The sequence below is a fragment of the Schistocerca piceifrons genome, chromosome 7 (assembly GCF_021461385.2).
Source record: "Schistocerca piceifrons isolate TAMUIC-IGC-003096 chromosome 7, iqSchPice1.1, whole genome shotgun sequence".
Classification (NCBI taxonomy): Eukaryota; Metazoa; Arthropoda; class Insecta; order Orthoptera; family Acrididae; genus Schistocerca; species Schistocerca piceifrons.
This window is the reverse complement of record NC_060144.1, coordinates 275,760,289-275,780,758: the sequence shown is the minus strand read 5'-3', so window position 1 is coordinate 275,780,758 and position 20,470 is coordinate 275,760,289. Positions and strand designations below refer to the sequence as shown.

At 42.9% G+C, this 20,470-nt stretch overlaps 1 protein-coding gene across 1 annotated transcript in view; it reads left to right on the top strand.

Annotated features, from left to right (window-relative positions):
• The window catches only part of LOC124805174 (calcium/calmodulin-dependent protein kinase type IV-like), a 588,498-nt gene that overhangs the window by 483,183 nt on the left and 84,845 nt on the right, over nt 1–20,470 (top strand). Inside the window, exon 5 of the mRNA XM_047265660.1 lies at nt 15,218–15,373. Coding sequence (XP_047121616.1) covers nt 15,218–15,373 — 156 coding nt within the window. The remainder of the gene's footprint in view (nt 1–15,217; nt 15,374–20,470) is intronic.

Sequence of the window (20,470 nt, the reverse complement as noted above, 5' to 3'; positions counted from 1 at the left end):
TACAACAGTACTTGTAACGTCCGTGGTATAGTGTATCCAAAGATAATTTACAACTACGGTAAACTAAATTTACATTTTAATCTCCTCTTTTATGGGCGTGTATATAGGCATCTCATATTTGTACATATCTGCTTATCTTTCAAAAAATACGAGAAAATCTGTAAAAATTGAAATATCCTTCAAAACACAGTATAAAAATACATATTTAGAAATATCTTTACCGGAATACATTCAAAACTACTGTTCTTAAAAATATTTCTTTCGGGATAATACTGTAGGCGTTATAATTTGGTTACTTATCTACAGCATTTCACCAGATAAGTACAAGCACCCACGTAAATTAAAACCGGTTTATTGGTTTAATAAATTTTGCCTATTTTGTTCTTTTCTACGAAAATTTATAATTCTTCCAAAACATATAACAGAGACCTTTATCTGCGGTGTGGAAAATTTTTATACTATCTTGAATCTCGCCTAAAGTATGTTTAGTTGTTCTCAAATGTTCACCCAATATATATTTTCTTTAGTGCGTGCCTAAGGGAGATGCTACTTCGAAATGCTACTTGAACTTTCTATTTTGGGAACCATTTCACAATGCGGTCTGTTATAGGACCTTTTTATGTGAGTGTAATATACTTTTTCTTTTCTTCTGGCTTTCCTATACTATTGTTCTTCTTTCGTTTAATATTTTTCTGTAGCGTGTGGTACAATTTCATTATACACTATTGATCAAAAGTGTCCGGATACCTGGCTGAAAATGACTTACAAGTTCGTGGCGCCATCCATCGGCAATGCTGTAATTCAATATGGTGTTGGCGCACCCTTGGCCGTGATGACAGCTTCCACTCCCGCAGGCATACGTTCAATTAGGTGCTGGAAGGTTTCTTGGGGAATGGCAGCCCATTCTTTACGGAGTGCTGAACTGAGGAGAGTTATAGATGTTGCTCGGTGAGGCCTGGCACGAAAACGGCGTTCCGAAATATCCCAAAAGTGTTCTATAGGATTCAGGACAGGACTCTTTGCATTACGAAGATGTTCTTCTCGTGTAACCAGTCCACCACAGGTCGTGCATTATGAACAGGTGCTCGGTCGTGCTGAAAGATGCAATCGTCATCCTCAAATTGGTCTTCAACAGTGGGAGGTAAGAAGATGCTTAAACATCAATGTAGGCCTATGCTGTTATAGTGTCACGCAAAACAACAAAGGGTGCAAGCCCTCTCCATGAAAAACACGACCACACCATAACACCACCGCATCCTAATTTTACTGTTGGCACTACACACGCTGGCAGAAGACGTTCACCGGGCATTCGCCATACCCACATCCTGCCATCAGCTCCGCAAAACAGCCGACCGGTGTGACCGAGCGGTTCTAGGCGCTACAGTCTGGAATCGCGCGACTGCTACGATCGCAGGTTCGAATCCTGCCTCGGGCATGGATGTGTGTGTTGTCCTTAGGTTGGTTAGATTTAAGTAGTTCTAAGTTCTAGGGGACTGATGACTTCAGGAGTTAAGTCCCATAACGTTCCGAGCGATTTTCCACACAACGTTTTTCCACTGTTCAGTCGTCCAATGTCTACGCACCTTACACCAAGTGAGGCATCGTTTGGCAATTACCGGCATGATGTGTGGCTTATGAGCAGCTGCTCGACCATGAAATCCAAATTTCCTCACCTACCGCCTAAGTGTCATAGTACTTGCAATGGATCCTGATGCAGTTTAGAATTCCTGTGCGATGGCGTGGATAGATGTCTGCCTATTACACATTACGACCCTCTTCAACTGTCGGTCGTCTCTGTCGGTCAACAGACGAGGTAGGGCATGTACGCTTTCGTGCTGTTCGTGTCCCTTCTCATTTCCACTTCACTGTCACATCGGAAACAGTGGATCTAGGGATGTCTCGGAGTGTGGGAATCTCGCGTACAGACGTATGACACAAGTGACACCCAATCACCTCACCATATTCAAAATCCGTGAGTTCCGCGGAGCGCCCCATTCTGCTCCCTCACGATGTCTAATAACTACTGAGGTCGTTGGTGTGGAGTACCTGGCAGTAGGTGGCAGCTTCTAATATGAAAAACGTATGTTTTGTGGGTGTCCGGATACTTGTGATCACATAGGGTATCACGCTCTTGGCAATTGTTCCTTAATGCTTTTTGATTGCCTGTAACTCTGTAGATCTGTCTTCTTCTGTGGACGGTAACTGTAACATTCTGCGTAAAGCTGAATAGAAATATGCTTTTTCGTACTGCATTGGATGACATGAATTATTCCCAATAGTTATACCTGAATATGTAGGCTTCACGTAAACTTTAAAGATATGTTTGCCATTCAATATACTAATTGACAATTTGAGGAAAATGATGCTACTATCAGCTTCATGTTCAACTGTGAACTTAAATTTTGGGAGCATTCGGTTGAGTTTATCTGTTACTTCATTTAAATCTTTCTTGGTTCCTTTAAAGAGAACTATACTGTCGTCAACATGCCGGTGATAATACAAGATTTTCTACTTTATATCGGGGAATTTATCAGAAAACCTGATTTCCAAGTCATTAGGGAAAATTTGTGATAAGATGCCGGTAAATTATTATCCATCACTTGACAGTCTTCCGCGCGGTAAATTTTTCCATCAACGGTAAAGTAACTGAAATCAAGGCTAAATTGCAAGAAGACTTAACAACTCTACAATCTCACCAACTGCCATAGTTTATGCTGTGGTAAATTACGCTTAACTATTTCTAATATTTCATCAATTGGTATGTTCGTAAACATATTAGTAACATCCCCAGAGACAAAAATTGCATCTTCTTGGATAGTCATGTTTATTTACTATATGGTCAGCAACTTGGATGCTATTTTTAACGCTGAAAATTTTGTCAGATTTGTACATACTTTTAAGTTCTTTATCGAGTATGAAATTTAGTCCGCTATTGGGAGGACATTCGTTATTATTAATAAATGTAATTGACTTGCTACGTTTATGTATTTTAATGTGAACTCTTGCAGTAGGAAGCCTTGGATTCATTAACTTTAATCTACATTTTTCTCGTGAGTGCAACAGAGACGGAGAGGCATCAGATTTTCTTTTTAGTTCTATTTGGAACTTATTGAGTGGGTCATTACTGATTTAGTTTATGCCGTTCTGTTCGAGATACTGTAATATTTCCCTTATTTATATTTTATGACTAGAGCTCCTGCATATAGAAATTTCTTATTTAAATTATTTACTGTGGTAAGTTCTGGTATTTTAGAAGTATTTGCATTTAGTGGAAACTTAAAGCCGGAGCAATTTAATCAACATTTTCAGTGAATTCAGTAACCGAAACTACAATGAATTTGTTTTGTTAAAGGACTTACCATAGCAAATTTTACATTTTTGAAAACACTTTACCTTTTGACACTGCTTTCATTCTTGCAGCATTTTCGTATACTTCCTGTTTTTATACTCTGATACAATTTTTTCGATTTTTGTTTTCTTCCGCTTTCGATGCCTTCGCATTTTTATTCAAATTACATGTTTAATTTTGTTTTGTTTAATGGAATGTGCTAGAGAACTACACGCGTCATAGGTGAAATTTCATTGGCGAAGTATTTGGATTGCGAGAAACCTTTCAATCTGACAGATGCGTGTACGTGGCATTTGTTTATATACCAGGATTCGTCATACTACTATATTGCAGGTCCATTGTGGGGCCTTGCTTTCATGTTTGCGGGATATAAGTAATCATTTCAATGCGAGTTAGTATTATTGAATGTTGAATGATTCCCCACTGGTAGGCGGAGATCTTGCCGTTTTATATATCACAGTTAATGTCCTCGCGCTTGTCACCAATACGTCATGTAATCGACGTCTGTTCTATTTCTCGCAGACACTATATCTAACGTCATGTTGGCACTGACTGTGCTAAAATATTAGCATTTCACGTTTTGGTGGCTTTCAGTGAAGAGCTGTACAAACAATTGATTTCTTAGCAAGCTTGCAACTGTTTTGCATTTTGTTTATGATGAACAATGCCCCTAAAGTTGAGCGCCACCACCCACGCTGACATTTTGTGAAGTTATTGCGAACTGTCGGTAAAATGGAGTCTGTTCCGGGGAAATTGACTGGCGGAGGCAGGAAATTTGGACTTAATGCAGTTACTGAAAATCGTTTTCTGCCCGACCTTTTATCAGTTCTACTAGCGTTCTACCGTGCTTTCAGTTGTGATTTCGACTTCTGCTAACAGTTTACTACCGGTCGACAAAATGGAGTCTGTACAGGGAAAATTGATTGGAGAAGACAGGTAATTTGAGTTTAATGCAGTGTTCTGTTGTCTCTCTGCCGTGGTTTCCCTTCTGATTTCTACTTTCATGACCGCTGCGAACAGGTTACATCTGCAGCAAGACGTGCTAATGTCTCACTTCTGTACCAGTGAAGAATGTTATCTGGCTGTCGTGATACCTGTTGAAATATAAAATGCACTAAAATGGAAAAAAAATATTACATACGACGAAATTTGGTCCTTCTAGACGGGAAGTTCGGCATCCAGCTATTTTTTTCTGCCTCTATTTACCTGTCGAGAGTATGCAATATAGACTTCAGCTGCAGGTCATTTAAATTATACACTCGGTCCGAGATCATCTTTCAAGTCTTCCTCGCATTCCACAGTTGATAGCAAGCCGAAGAAACAGACATTTGGCATGCTTCATAGTCTATGTCTGCTAACAGTGAGGAACTGTAATACGACAGATCTTTCTGTCTTTTTTTAATAGATGGTTTGTGTCTCACTATATCATGTGATTTCGAGCAGTTATGACAGTTCGATGATTTCAGTTACTCAACGATTTTGCATAGACTTCGCTTTCGTAAGTGCCACGAAGAAAACTCCGAGAAGATCCGCTCCGTATTCGTCACGATGGATCACGGACACCTAACCACGCAACGCTTGGTTTATATCGAGACGCGGGACACAATGCACGCAAGTACTGGAATCCAGGTATGCTATCCTCGTTTTCTGTTCCTCATTGGGTACCTGTAAATTTCGAAGAGTGAGGGTTTCCAGCAATCAAGGCATATGTCACGATAGGCTGGAGTTGTTCTGTATCATTAGTCCGTTGAAAACCTCAAGCATACCTGGAGTGAATTTTTATCGTACATGCGTAGAATAAAATGCAGTTGGTTATAAATAAACTTTCGCTACTTGATGGTCCCCAGTGAGAAACGACTGATCGTACGACAATGAAACTTTGTAGAAAGGACATACGGAAGAGAAGTTCCGAATAAACCATTGAAAGAAAAATATATTAATTTCCATATGAGAGAGTAACATTTGTTAATTGCATACCATATTTAGGTTCCAAGCTACAAACGTTTCTCAATGTGGCAACCATTGGGATCCACGACAGACTGGAACCGCACTAGAGATTGGTCTACTGCTGCCCCAAACACTGAAGGATGACGGAATGTTCTGGTGTAGTGACACAATTCGTGCACTACTAGAAGATCGCTCATTGCGTCCAGCATTCTCAGCCAGGGCTGAGGCTCAATTGGGCTTCGGCCTCTCCTAGAAGCAATTCCCAAATAGCGAGTTAATTTGGACTTGCGAATCATGTTCTTCAATTCCGGTACGGAAAGAGGACCTTTCCGTATTCCTTTCATGCTTCGGTACTCGCAAACAGCAGCAAGACTATTGCTGTTGTTTTGACAAAACAGCTTTGCGACTAAAACCCTGCACACATTGTCTAGACCCAAGCTGACTGTTTGAACTGTAACGTACACTGATGTTTCTTTCAACCGTACGTCGTCGTACCAGTACCGGCGCCTCACGGCTAACACTACTAACGACGCAAATCCTGCAGCCCACAGTCTGAACATCATTCCTATAAGTTGGGTAAATATGATAAATAATTTTCCGCTGAAGCAGCGGTAGTTTACTTACAACTATACTGTCTGCTTTGTGAAATAATATAACTATTTTCCGTTAGTAACACCTGCTTTGTGCAATATGTAATTTGTTGTAAATTGCATTTTTGTTTATGTAGTAATACCAGGTCGCTCACTAGAATTTTTCAGTTGAACAATTTTAGCAGTCGAGGAACACTGCCTTTGACCAGGACTCAAATAAACACTTGCGAAACGGCCACAGAGGATGTCAAGCGTAAATGATCGACACTGTGCTTTTATTTGTGCAAGAACTGCAAGAGAGATGCATTATCCGAAGCAGGCAGCTCTATTTATCGGCGTTCAAAATTGATAGGAGCGGCTATCGTCGAGTGACTTTTGGAGTTGGAGAACTAAAAACATTTTGTTGATGAAGAAATGTACCACGAAGTCGAAGCTGAAGGTGATGAGATATAAGCCGTCGAGACAAGTGAATCATAATCGTTTCTGAAATTTCCGCATCACGTTCAAGCTCTGCTTCGTTAGTGCCGAGTGAGAATTCGTATGAACGGTAATAAAGCAACAGAACTACGGAGGAATGCCCCGTGAAGTTAATAGCAATGGCGTTGGCCAGGTGCACTGCAAACAGAGCAAAAGAAAGGGGGCAACAACGGCCCTGTAAAGATAGGATTTAACATTGTCGAACCTCGTCATCGTAAAGCGAATGAGACAATGAGCATGCTCAAGCAATGGGCTGGAGGTGCAACGCTTGAATATACGACCAGCACGGAATTGGTACATCACTATATTGTTCATCGGCATGTCACGAAATACGTCTCACACAAGAAGGTAGAAAACATCGATGATCCACAGAAATATCCAGCACGCAGACAGCGTCACATTTACACATTACTAGTTTTAATTGTGATTATGAGGACAACACCGACCAAGAAGGATGCGAGTATCAGACGAACATCCAGCGCACGTTATTTCATGAAGGACAAAAAAAATTAACCTTTGTCGCAGTCGTTAGTACACATAAAATCACTCATCCGTATACGGCACAATACCCCATCACGGTATCTGGAAAATTCTTGTTTACAAGAAACTGCTGGTAAATTTTGTTTTCGCCTTATATAAGAGGCCAACCCTTGCACATCATTACGTGTATCGTGAATTTTATCTATGAAACAAATGGTTATCTAACTACAAACAATGATCGATCCTAACTGTTCCTCTACTGTACGCAGTACAGAATATCGTGAAACATGTTGCTATCATCCTGCAGCCCTTTCTTACGCCTAATAAGGGTGCCCCACCCTAACCAGAAACACTCCCCCCCCCCCTTCCCTCCCTTACTGTAACACCACCTCCTTCGTAATTTAGGGTTCACACTATACATGATGACAACGTTATCCGAGGATTCGCCAAATGCAAAGGCTTCGATCGGACCATGGGACTGTCACGGGGTACAGCGTGATTCATCACTCCAAACCACCGTTTCTTACACCACCTGAAGCATCGCTTAGCATTGACTACATAAATGCTTATCACGAGCTGTTCGACAGTTGTACCCCGTTCTTTTGAAGTTGCTACGCACATTGACTGCTGTCAGCACTTGGAAACTCACGAGTGCTTGACTCAGCTGATTTCATGCTGTTTTCTACAGACACACTCCGCTATGTTCGACAGTCCCCGCCCGTCATTACATAAAGTCTCTCTCCTCTTGATCTAGCTTGGTTGTCCCTTCTCGTTTTCACTTGGTAACGACACGGTGCAACACAATTACAGTGTCAGTTTCTCGAAACCCCGTAATTACCTCCCATTGCGACGCGAACGTTTGAAATTTTAGTCAAAGGTGCGTACAACCTGTTTCTGTAGTGGTGCAAAAGTGTGACACTGTGCAACGTCACCCTCGGACTCGAAGACGCTTCAACAGCAAGGTGTAGACACATGCGAAAGAAAAAGGGCCAGAGCTCCGAAGTTCAAGGTGGCCTAATGACGTCGCAATGGCATCAAACTTCACGACAATTCTGCACAGCGTCACCGCACACCTGTCACAGTATAGGAAGGTTGTCAAACCCCGTCTTACCCACATTTCACACGTACTTCCAACGCCTCTGCGCTGGAGGTCAGAACCGCGACGACCAACGTTGAAATCACGCGTTTTTATTATAGGTGACCGAGAAAAACATTTCAGACTAAACGCCGCTTAAAATCGACACGAAAAGGCCTCATGGGGTGACAGCAAGGAGTCAATGAAACCATCCTTTCCTTGAGGCGTCCTTGTTCACCTAAGACACTGCTGACACCCCCAGACGGAGAACGGCGGAAACATCCGGGAGTGTCAAAAGTGTCAAATTTTGTCGAGAATGTAATCCTATTGCTCATCATGCTGCAAGCTGTTGTTTTCGACCGCGAAATGAGTAGGAATCAACGCCCTTAGGAAATGGTGAATTCATTGACGTCCTTTCTGCTACATCACAAAGCCTCTTCGCGTCGATTCTGAGAGGCTTTCAGTCTGAAATCTTTTCCTCGGCCACCAACAACAAGACCGTGTGATTTCAATGTTGGTCGTCGCAGTTTTCCTTCTTTCGCAGAGATGTCGAAAGAGGGGTTGATGCGTGGGTAAGAGGGGATGTGATAACCTTCCTATCGTGTGACAGGTCCACGGTGGAACTGGAAGAATTGTGGTGACATTTTGTGCCAATATGACATAGTTAACCCACCTTAGACTTCGCCTGAACTTCCGAGTTTTGGCCCTTTTTCCGCATTTGTAGACACCTCGCTGTTTGAAGCGTTGCCAGTCCGCGAGTGACATCACAGGACGCCACACTTTTGCACCATTAGAGAGGAATGTTGTAGGCACGTTTGAGCCATATTTTAAACTTTTGCATCGCAGTTGGAAATAATTACACTGTTTCGAAAAAGTGATCCTTTAATAATGTTGTGCAATGTGCATCTCCAAATGTCGACTTGGGAGCTTAAGATGAGTTGGAATGTTCTTGGTGTATTTATTATTCAGGTGACATCAAATGTCTACTCCACGTTGGAAGTCGCTGTGCTCCCCTGACCGACCCTTTGTCCTCTTACTGTTTCTCTGCTGATAACACGTTTCTCCCGGCCCCATTTTATACTGGATGGCTATAATTATACCGACGGTGTTCGGAATGCGGCAGTGCTGGTTGTATACATCCCAGGAATACTTGTGAAGTACGTCGAAAAAAAACAATAGTTCCACTTCCCGCCACTAGGCGAGAAAAAGCGCTGTAAGCAGTCAGAATGTGAAATGTTTCCTGTTTTGATGTCAGTATGCTGTTCGTCGCTTGGTAACGTTTGTTGATTTCTTTTGTGAAGTGACTGTTGGTATAAAGGATTAAGAAGGTTGATGTTTTCCGTCGAAATGCAATGGTTATTAGGAAAAAAGTTCGTGCACTGCTGGCAAAGTTGTTTTATCAGAACGGCAGTAATAGCAGCGCTGCATTGTGGGAATATCGTCGACAGAAACAGCTGCAAAGTGGCCCCGCCTCAATAAATCGGCTAAAGAAGATGATCAAGAAATCTGAAGAAACGGGTTAATTAGGTAGTGCAGCAGGAAGAGGGCGGTGGCCCATTCCCATGGTAGTTGTTGATGAAGTTGCTGTAGCTGTAGGCGAACGTGCAGCACGCGCCTCATATTCTGCAGCCAGTGCTCGAGCTGCCTCTTGGAGATTCCCTCCCCCATGGTCAAATGTTCAACACATTTTATGGCGCATTTTACAGTGCTATCCGAGATTCAGAATGTGCACAAAATGAAGATACAGGGGGTAGGCAAAATAATGTGAACACGTGTACTTACTTGGGAGTGGTTTATTGATAAGGGATTGGACCCCCATTTGCCTGTAATACAGCTGCGATTCTTCTTGGAATATTGGCATATAACGATTGTATAGTCTCCAATGGAATGCTATGCCACTCTTCAATCAGAACCTCTTCTAACGCCTGTAGTGACGAGTGAGGCGGAAATCTGCTCTGGATTCTGCCCTCCAATACTGCCCCTAACTCTTTGACGGTGTTCAAATCCAGGGACTGTTCTGGCCAGGAAAGACGCAGCAGTTCAGTTTCAGGCTCCTCATACCACGATTGTGGTGCATTATCATCCTGAAATATGGCTTCATTGTTGGGGAACAATATTTGAATCATGGGGTGCACTTGATCACCTAAAGTGTTCACATAATCGTTGGCTGTAAAACGGCTTTTAAGAGTAATGATGGGACCAGCAGAATACCGTGATATGACTGCCCACACCATCACACATCCACCTCCATGCTTAAACATTGGAATCAAGCAATCAGGATTGTAGGCTTCTTTTGACACTCTATAGACGTAAATCCAGCCCGATGTTGGAAATATTGAGAACGTTGACTCGTCGGACCACATGACGTGTTTCCACTGATCAGCCGCCCAGGATTTATGATCCTGACACCATGTTTTACACTTTTTAGAGTTGGTTGTTGTCACTAATCGTTTCGGTATAGCAGCTCGTCTATGAATATTCGCTGTGTGGCGTTGTCGGCGGACAGTGTAGATTGATGCAGGGTCTCGAAGATGGCTATTGAGCTCTGCTATCACTTTAGCCACCATAGTTCTGTGTTGTTTAGACGCAATTCATGTTAGCGCACGACGATCTCTGTCATTTAGTTTTGATTTGCGCCCACTATTACGTTTACATGATGATGTCTTTCCATGTTTTGTGTAGGCTGTCATGACTGTTGATACAGTTGCTCTTGAAACATCCAAAAAGTTGGCTGTCTTTGTTACTGATGCTCCAGCTAATCGGGCCCTACAATCTGCCCTCTTTGGAACTCTGTTCGGTCTTTCATTGTTCTTCGCCCTCGGGCTATGAATGCAGATACGAAGTATGCACTATTCATGAACAACCTGCGCTGATGCCTAGACCGTACTGGACACGCACAGTCCAACGTGATACGTGCCTTACTTGCGTTGTTGATTGCCAAACGAAACCATCCCATTGCTACCACTAATCACATTATTTTGCCTGTCCCCTGTATGCTACAACGTTGTGACTTCGCCCTTCATTTTTTGGCATGCTTGGAAGTGGATGTCATGTGTCTGGGGAATATTCTTTGGACGGACGAGACACATTTTACTCTGCATAGTGCAGTGAATGCACAGAACTATACTACTCCGCTACATGTTGTGAAGGGACATCCATTGCACTCAGCTTATGTGACTCTGTTGTATGGTTTCACATGCTCCTCCATTTTCGGTCCGTTCTTCTTTGAGGAGATGACACCTCACAGACCAGTTAGGTTTAGAATGACATCTGCACATTGTAAGAACCACTTTGCGCAACACGTGATTCTACACTACTGGCCATTAAAATTGCAACACCAGGAAGATGACGTGCTACAGACGCGAAATTTAACCGACAGGAACAAGATGTTGTGATATGCAAATTATTAACTTTTCACAGCATTGACACAAGGTTAGCGCCGGTGGCGACACCTACAACGTGCTGACATGAGGAAAGTTTCCAATGATTTCTCATACACAGCGTTGCCTGGTGAAACGTTGTTGTGATGCCTCGTGTAAGGAGGAGAAATGCGTACCATCACGTTTCCGACTTTGATAAAGGTCAGATTGTAGCCTATCGCAATTGCGATTTATCGTATCGCAACATTGCTCCTCGCGTTGGTCGAGATCCAATGACTGTTAGCAGAATATGGAATCGGTGGGGTCAGGAGGGTAATAGGGAACGCGGTGCTGGATCCCAACGGCCTCGAATCACTAGTAGTCGAGATGACAGGCATCTTATCCGCATGGCTGTAACGGATCGTGCAGCCACGTCTCGATCCAGGAGTCAACAGATGGGGACGTTTGCAAGACAACAACCATCTGCACGAACAGTTCGACGACGTTTTGCAGCAGCACGGAGTATCAGCTCGGAGACCATGGCTGAGGTTACCCCTGACGCTGCATCACAGGCAGGAGCGCCTACGATGGTGTACTTGACGACGAACCTAGGTGCACGAATGGCAAAACGTCATTTTTTCGGATGAATCCAGGTTCTGTTTACAGCATCATGATGGTAGCATCCATGTTTGGTGACATCGCGGTGAACGCACATTGGAAACGTGTATTCGTCATCGCCATACTGGCGTATCACCCGGCGTGATGGCATTGAGTGTCATTGGCTACACGTCTCGGTCACCTCTTGTTCGCACTGACGGCACTTTGAACAGTGGACGTTACATTTCAGATGTGTTACGACCCGTGGCTCTACCCTTCATTCGATCCCTGCGAAACGCTAAATTTCAGCAGGATAATGCACGACCGCATGTTGCAGGTTCTGAACGGGCCTTTCTGGGTACAGAAAATGTTCGACTGCTGCCCTGGCCAGCACATTCTCCAGATCTCTCTCCAATTGAAAACGTCAGGTCAATGGTGGCCGAGCAACTGGCTCGTCACAATACACCAGCCACTACTCTTCATGAACTGTGGTATCGCGTTGAAGCTGCACGGGCAGCTATACCTGTACACGCCATCCAAGCTCTGTTTGACTCAATGCCCACACGTATCAAGGTCGTTATTACGACCAGAGGTGGTTGTTCTGGGTACTGATTTCTCAGGATCTATGTACCCAAATTGCGCGAAAATGTAATCACATGTCAGTTCTAGTATAATATATTTGTCCAATGAATACCCATTTATGATACGCATTTCTTCTTGGTGGAGCAATTTTAATAGCCAGTAGTGTAGTTGTGCAAGAACGCAACTGTAGCCACGCCACTATTTTCAGGAACGAAGGGGCAACACCACATGTCACTTGCCAGGTGAAATATTTACTTTGAGAGACCTTCAGTAACAAACTCATCATCTCTTGGCAATTTCAAGATGTGTGGCCTTCCAGATACCCCGACGTAAATCCACGTGACGCCTATTTGTGCGAATATCTGAAAGATTGTCTCTATCACGGATGTATCCAGACTCTTCCTAATATGAAGGATAGCATACGATGACGTATCACTCTGCTTACGCTGGATATGCTGCGAGCAACTGTCGACCGTGCCATGTTATGGATACAGGATGTCGCTCAGTGGCGAGACCGTATTCAACACCTGTTGTAACTTGTGACCATATTCTACTAACCGTACCAGAACCACCATTATCAAGTGGTTCATCGTTCCTCACCTTTTGCTGCATCCACATCATATTCTCTCTGCTTACAGCGCTTTATTTTCACCTGGTGATAGGAAGTGGAACTATTATTTTTTCAGGATACTCCGTGATCGCACCGATTAATGAGCGTTCCTAAAGCCCGTATTACACGATGCGCCTAAACCGTAGATCTATGCACCAGCGCCCCAAGCGTGCATATCTGTAACTACAGGCTGGTTCATGTAGACCTATTACACCATCCATGCGGAATATACCTGGCGCGCATGCGTAGTAGACAGTGATATCGCTCGAAAAGCAAATAGAACTGTCTGATCTCTCGTAAAGTCGTTCGAACTACAGCACGAAACACAAGGGCGTCCATGTGACATATTGGGGTGTCATCCGTTGTTATTATATATGTAGCTCAAGGTTCCAATTTCATAAGAAGATGTTTATTATTATTTATTACGTAATTGTTTTTCTCGTATGTAGGTTGCTACTGTTCTAAATTTGAGACTCAACAGTTAGCTTTATATTACGACACTTGGTTACACAGGTATATACAGCATTTTGCACATGGAGAACCCATCTGTTTTCGGAGCTATTGCCCTGGTAGTGACAGTATATCTTCTGATTAGGGCAGAACGACGACGAAAACAAAAAGCCAGGCGTTGTTGAGTTCGATCCTCGCTGAAAAGAAGGGAGAAAGGCAAGGGATTACATTCAATGCTTATAAAAGAACTGAAGCTCGAAGATCCGCATAAATTTCGGAGCTTCGTGAGGATGGACACGGCCTGTTTGGCCTGTTTCGAGAAGCTGCTGTCTGTGATAGAAGATGGAATTAGCAAGTGTGACACAGTCATGAGGGAGGCTGTCTCACATTCTTGAAAGTAATAATTACATCATATGTTTATACGTTTTGTGATTATACCAGCCTAGATCACGAATAAAGCACTGGTAAATGCTTCGTTACGTTGCAGGCTGGATGTACCAAATGGTTCGAATGGCTCTGAGCACTATGGGACTCAACTTCTGAGGTCATCAGTCCCCTAGAACTTACAACTACTTAAACCTAACTAACCTAAGCACATCACACACATCCATGCCCGAGGCAGGATTCGAACCTGCGACCGTAGCGGTCGCGCGGTTCCAGACTGTAGCGCCTAGAACCGCTCGGTCACCTCAGGCCGACGGCTGGATGTACCATTACGTTTCCTGGCGACTGGTGAATCTTTTAAGACTCTAGCTTTTAGCCACAGAATAGCACAGCCCACCATTTCGAAAGTTGTTGTGGATATATGCACTGCAATTTGCAACACTTTAAAGGACTCATACTTAAAGGTGTACTTGTGTTATTTTTCCAAGTTTTGCACTCCTCGTCTGTCGCACTGGGCCACACTGCAAGGACTTTCTCGCTTTCACTGCCAGTTTCTCTTTTCTGGCATGCTGAAATCAAGCAAGAGATGCAATCGAATCAAACCTGAACTTTCGTAAACTAAGACATTACGATGCAAATCGAAAAATCACCGTATAACGTTATATGCATGTTACTCAGAAAGGGACGATTACCAACTACCTTATTATATGATACAGTGGGTTATACATACACCTTTCGTCGCTGTATGCCTGATTTAAGACGCTTAACGCCTCTTCGCTCCATTTAATTTCTAGAATACGAAGCTATCAATAGAAAAACTCCTTTCACAAACAGCTAGTATAAAACAGTCTACAGCAAAAAAAGGTTATTTTCTGGATTTATGAAACCTGCTTACTGAAAAAAATGTGGAAGAGCCCCAACGCGAAAAATCCTGAACACGAAAATCTGGAATTAGCCACTAGCCGCCTATCAATAACCAAACAACAAACAGAAAACACTGTGGCACAACCTTCTGCGCATGCGCGAGTTATCGGTGCCTACTGCGCATGCGCGGATTGACGGCAGTTTAGAACTGCTCTCTATTCGGGCGTGCGAATAACGTGTCTGCTAATTTTCGTAGTTTCACCCATTATACCGCTAGATGTCTATCGCCCTAGACCAGTACCGTTCGCGGCGGATCGTCGTGTAATGCCCACTTAAGATGTTTCAGCGCCTTGGAAGACCGTCAGTTTAATTATAACCATCCCGTACTTGCGGGTCGCCCGCTCTTGACGCTTAGCGGCGAGTTTCGCACGATATAGTGGGATGACGTTGCAGGTGCAGGTACGCGACGTGTTGGAGACCGAGTCGGAGGTGCAGCTGGTGGCGGAGCTGATGTCCGGCGGCGAACTTCTGGAGCGGCTGGCCGGCCGTGGCCACTACAGCGAGCGAGACGCCGCAGCCGCCGTGCGCCAGTTGCTGTCGGCCCTGCAGGTAATCGCTCTGTCTGTGTAAATGAAAGGAAAAGAGCGGGTCGTGCGGTATTGGCGGCTGAGAGATCCCGCAGGCCCGAGGGGTACGTAACTGTAATGAACCCTGTTGTGACCAGACGTTGTGTAATGCGCAACAAAAAAAAAAAAAAAAAAAAGGGTTCAAATGGCTACAAGCACTATGGGACTTAACATCTGAGGTCATCAGTCCCCTAGACTTAGAACTACTTAAACCTAACTAACCTAAGGACGTCACACACATCCACGCCTGAGGCAGGATTCGAACCTGCGACCGTAGCAGCAGCGCGGTTCCGGACTGAAGCGCCTAAAACCGCTCGGCCACAGCGGTCGGCTTAATGAGCCACAGACAGCACACAGACTTGCTCCCATATGGAGAAGGGATCGTTACATGCTACGTCGCTGGTGCAGTTGAAGTCCCATCTAGTGATAGAAAAAACGACAGATTTTAACGACCGATGGGCCAATCGATTGTTTATCTGTTCATTCCTTTTTTCAGTAAGTCATATCCCGGCATAGTTTCCCTACACCAACTTTTTTTTTTTCTTTTGGATTCGGTGTTATCTGCGTGGCTTAGCCAGGATCTTAGTGACAACATGAATTCAGTTAGCTTGTTTGTCAACATTTATACCAGAGATGATAGAAAAGAGCTCCCCTTGATTGGGATTAGTGTTCGGTTGCAACATGTTGGTAATTCTTTTGGAGTTGGTACGACTAATCTGCTGAAGTAGCAAGTTATTGCTTTTAGTCAATTCGTTTATTGTTCTAACCAACACATTTGTTTATCCAAGTATCAGGTTGAACCTCTTAACAGAATGTCAGTTGCATGCAGTAATCACTAGGGAGGACCGTTATCAGAAACGAGTGCCTTCATTGCCACTACTGGCCACTTGGCCTAAATCGTAAACCATGAAAATTTCGAAATAATTCGCTGTCAATCAATGGGCTCTTAGTTGGGTTGGGTTGTTTGGGGGAGGAGACCGAACAGCGAGGTCATCGGTCTCATCGGATTAGGGAAGGACAGGGAAGGACATCGGCCGTGCCCTTTCAAAGGAACCATCCCGGCATTTGCCTGGAGCGATTTAGGGAAATCACGGAAAACCTAAATCAGGATGGCCGGACGCGGGATTGAACCGTCGTCCCCCCGAATGCGAGTCCAGTGTGCTAGCCACTGCGACACCTCGCACAGTAATGGGCACTTGCCCTACAGTAAAGGAGACAAGTACGAATCTGTAACTTGTTCCTGCTATTTAATGAAATTCCTCTAACTTAGTTCTTTGAAACAGACAGGAGGTCTCTGTTCAATGCTATCCTAATGAATAGTGAAAACTTCTACTTAACTTGCAGTTGTCACGTGTCCACCAGAATTTATCACGATCTTCTCGTAAATGAACAGTCAATTGCCCCACCAGGTGCTACTGAGCAGCGTCAAAGCACTCCGGCTGCACTGATTACTCCCTGAATCTCTACTCTCCTTTAATCTGCCCCTCTCTGACTTTTTTTTCCGTTTTACACTGATCCTGGGTACACACAGCCCTCTGCAATATCTGTCCTGAACATTCCCTCGGGAACTTTCCTCGACATGTGTTTGTTGAAATGTGAGACTATCATTCTAACTTCCATTATGAGCATCAAAAGGTTGCCACTGACGCCTGTGACCTCGACCCTCATAATCTTAGCGAACCATCAAAAGAATCCTCAGTGAAGTGTTTGGTCGGCCGCTGACAAACAAAGCTTTTAACTGCGTCGGGACTCGTTATTTCATTCCCCTGAAAGCCTGTGCCCACTTCTAGTTATGATTAATTTCTAACTAAAATTGTAAACATCTCTGATCTTACATGTAATTAAAAATATTAACATTTCCTACAGCCATGGCAAGTCAAATGAAATTAGTCTCTGCAGCCATGTGAGCTATAACGAATGCTTTCCCTCACTCTCTGGATTTGAGTGATTTCATTCACATGTTTCCTCAGCTTTTTCGATTATACATGAACCGTGACTAGCCCCAAAGCTCTAAAAGGGGGAGGGGTGTCGTGGTTAAGAAATGTTACATTGCTACATGGTAAATTTCACTACTCCAAATTTTATTCAACGAGAACCATAGATTTACAGATTATTCACCAGTTTATTTCTATTTTTAGATCTCCATTGGTATGTTACGTACAATATAAGTACAAGATGTCCTGTTTTATAACCTCTAATGACAATTATATTGCTCAAAATATTATTTGAAAGGAATTCATAATCTGTTATACACTAGTTACAAATTATTATAATTAATATAACTCCAAAATGAGAAGGGAGTCTTTTGTTTCGGACACTGTTATTTCAGTCTAAGCAAGACCTTGCTCGGTTTTCCACAGTCACCCAGGGAATCTTCTTCCTGTTACCCCTTTTGTTTATTTGCAGCTTCAAACCCTGTGTCCTACATCATTGTCAGGGGTACAAACAACATTATTTTCTTCAACAAAATCATCCTCTTCGTTAAATTCTCCATTGTGTATGTCTTCATCAGCTTCTTCAAACGAATCATCCAGTAGGTCCATGTTAGGGAGAAAAAAAAAAAAACTCAAAAGCGTCCATATTGTGCCAATTTCAGTAGCAAGAGTTGATATTAGCGCCGAAGATGGTCATTGTCATACAAACTAGTACTTTCCGAACTGTAACTGCTTGATATTTCACCTAAGATGCCACACTAAGGAAAAAATCTAAGCGATAAAACAATTATGTCAACTATTAGAAAACAGGCACGCCATTACTAAAGTCCGTAATATTTACTATAAGAGCACAAGTGTCAGCAAACCCCAGTACTCAGGCAATAAATAAATCAGCCATATGTCAGTTACATCTGTCGGTGTGTTACTAGCTGTCGATGTGGACTTGTTTCTTGACGAAGATTATCGTACACAGTTATTATTATTAGAAATGTTTTACGTACTATGGTGGACTAAAAAGAACAAATTATTTTTGTTCGAATTATGGTATAATTTTCCTGTTGTTTATGCCAGCTAAGCTTGATACTGCTAATTGACCGAAACTAGTACCGAATTGTGGAAAATAAAAGACAACTGAAGTTTTCACCAAGAATTTTAACATTGTTAACAACAATGTTTGCCGTATAGGTACTCAAGAGCATGTGTCGCTCATGTGTCCAGGTTGGTGGGAACGGCGAAAAGATACCAACTCCTATTAAAAATTGTACGGGGGTTTAGTAATCTAGCTCTACAGACTTTTAGAGACAAATGCTCAGTTTTCTGTTATTTGTCCATCTCATCAGTTCTGAGTCGTTTGCACGTAACGAACTGTAGGCGCAGTTTCCTCAAAAGTGGGGCGTTGTTGAGCCAAAATATCTTGGAGTCCTTCATTTTAGCTTGTGCGCAGACGACCTGCCAAATAGAGTCGAATCTGTTGGCCGTGTCTGAGGCCTTCCCCTTGTGGATATTCTTTTGAAACTGCCATGGTTAACCAATAACACATGATGCTCCTAAGGCGCAAACGGTCACAGGAGCATACTGCCGAAATCTCACGAGGAAGCGTGGCAGGATGCTTAAAAAAGGGTAATTTTGCTCCATGGCAGTTCATTATGTATACTCCTTGTATTCTCTCGAGACTGCATTATTTCACCCATTGATTACTACTTCTTTTCTCAGATGAAGGAACCATTGCATAGCAGGCATTTTCAGAATGACAATACGTTTGTTTTCGAAGTGGAATATTTCCTGAACAGCCAAAATGCAGATCAGTACAACATAAGTTTCTGTCGAGTCATCTATCGTTGGGAAAAAATGTGTTGGACTAAAATGTGAATATGTATAGAATTAGACAATCAATATACACCATTGTCACAGCTCGATTTTTTTTTTCGAGGTGGTAACTGAAACTTTACCTTACACCCTGATGATCTCCTTCACAATCTTAATTTTTGTGAATCAGTTGATGGTGATCAGGAATTGTTACCAAGGTCTCATCTTACCCTCCCTAACAATTCAATAGCATTTTACTCTTGCAACCCAATAGGATTTGCGGGTTTCTGTAGCTTACTGGCTTTTGAACCTATGCAGAGCCACCTGTCTGCCTGTGATTACAGACCATCACCCACTATTCTGGCAAGTGACAGGCTACCCTTGTAGGTGGCCTGTGGTGCAGATGCTGTTGTGGATTATATTTGTAGTATGATGCAGCCATTCTTGCACAAGTGCTCTGCACCCTGTTCGATAGACAATGCATTAGAATGCTCTCAGTGACTCTAGCCTTGATGCAAGTAGTTGCTAAACCCCATAGGACACTGTGTGCTAAAATTGCATCCAGGAAGTGTGGTTGGAGGAGCTGTATAATGATCTCAGAGGAACTTCTTGGCCGAACTTTGTGTGAGTGCAAACACAGGGTACATATTCTTAACATTTGATGTACGTTCGCTGGTGCAGTGACTGCTTATAGGCTAGTGATGAGGAGGAGAGGTGAGGAGTGGTATGCATTGTTTCAAAAATAGCCACTTCTGTCTCTTAATGAGGTAATACTTTTTGTAACCAGATAGCACAGGGGCGTCAGAAACTTTAAGGTGTATCTCTTGGAGACATATATACATTCGTCTTCCATGTGCTGGAAACCATTGTTGCTCCACATTTGTTTTAAATTCTTCGGCGTCTCGCCATAGTATGATAGCAGGGGTGCCGACTTGTAAAAAATATTTGGGGGGGGGGGGGGAACTGGGGGTCTTTCCCTGGGAAATTTTCTAAATTTTAGATGAAAAATAGTGAGTTTTAAAGTTTTTTAAGCATTTTAGAGTCATATGATCAACATTAGAACCCCGAAAACTGGACTCTCGATAATTCGACACTCCGGAAACTCGACAAGCTTGACACATTTTTTGACTCTAAAAAAAGAAAACATAAACGTGCATGGCATTTTCGTAAAAAGCTAATTTAATTTACAGTAATAATCATGCTTATAGACTATTACAGAGCAGGGAATATATAGCTCTGAAAAGACTGAAATTATATTTAAATAAATCCTAAACTATCATTAAAAGAATAAAACATAAAATATTGCTGTTGCACAGTAATAGCACTTCGATTAACAAGTG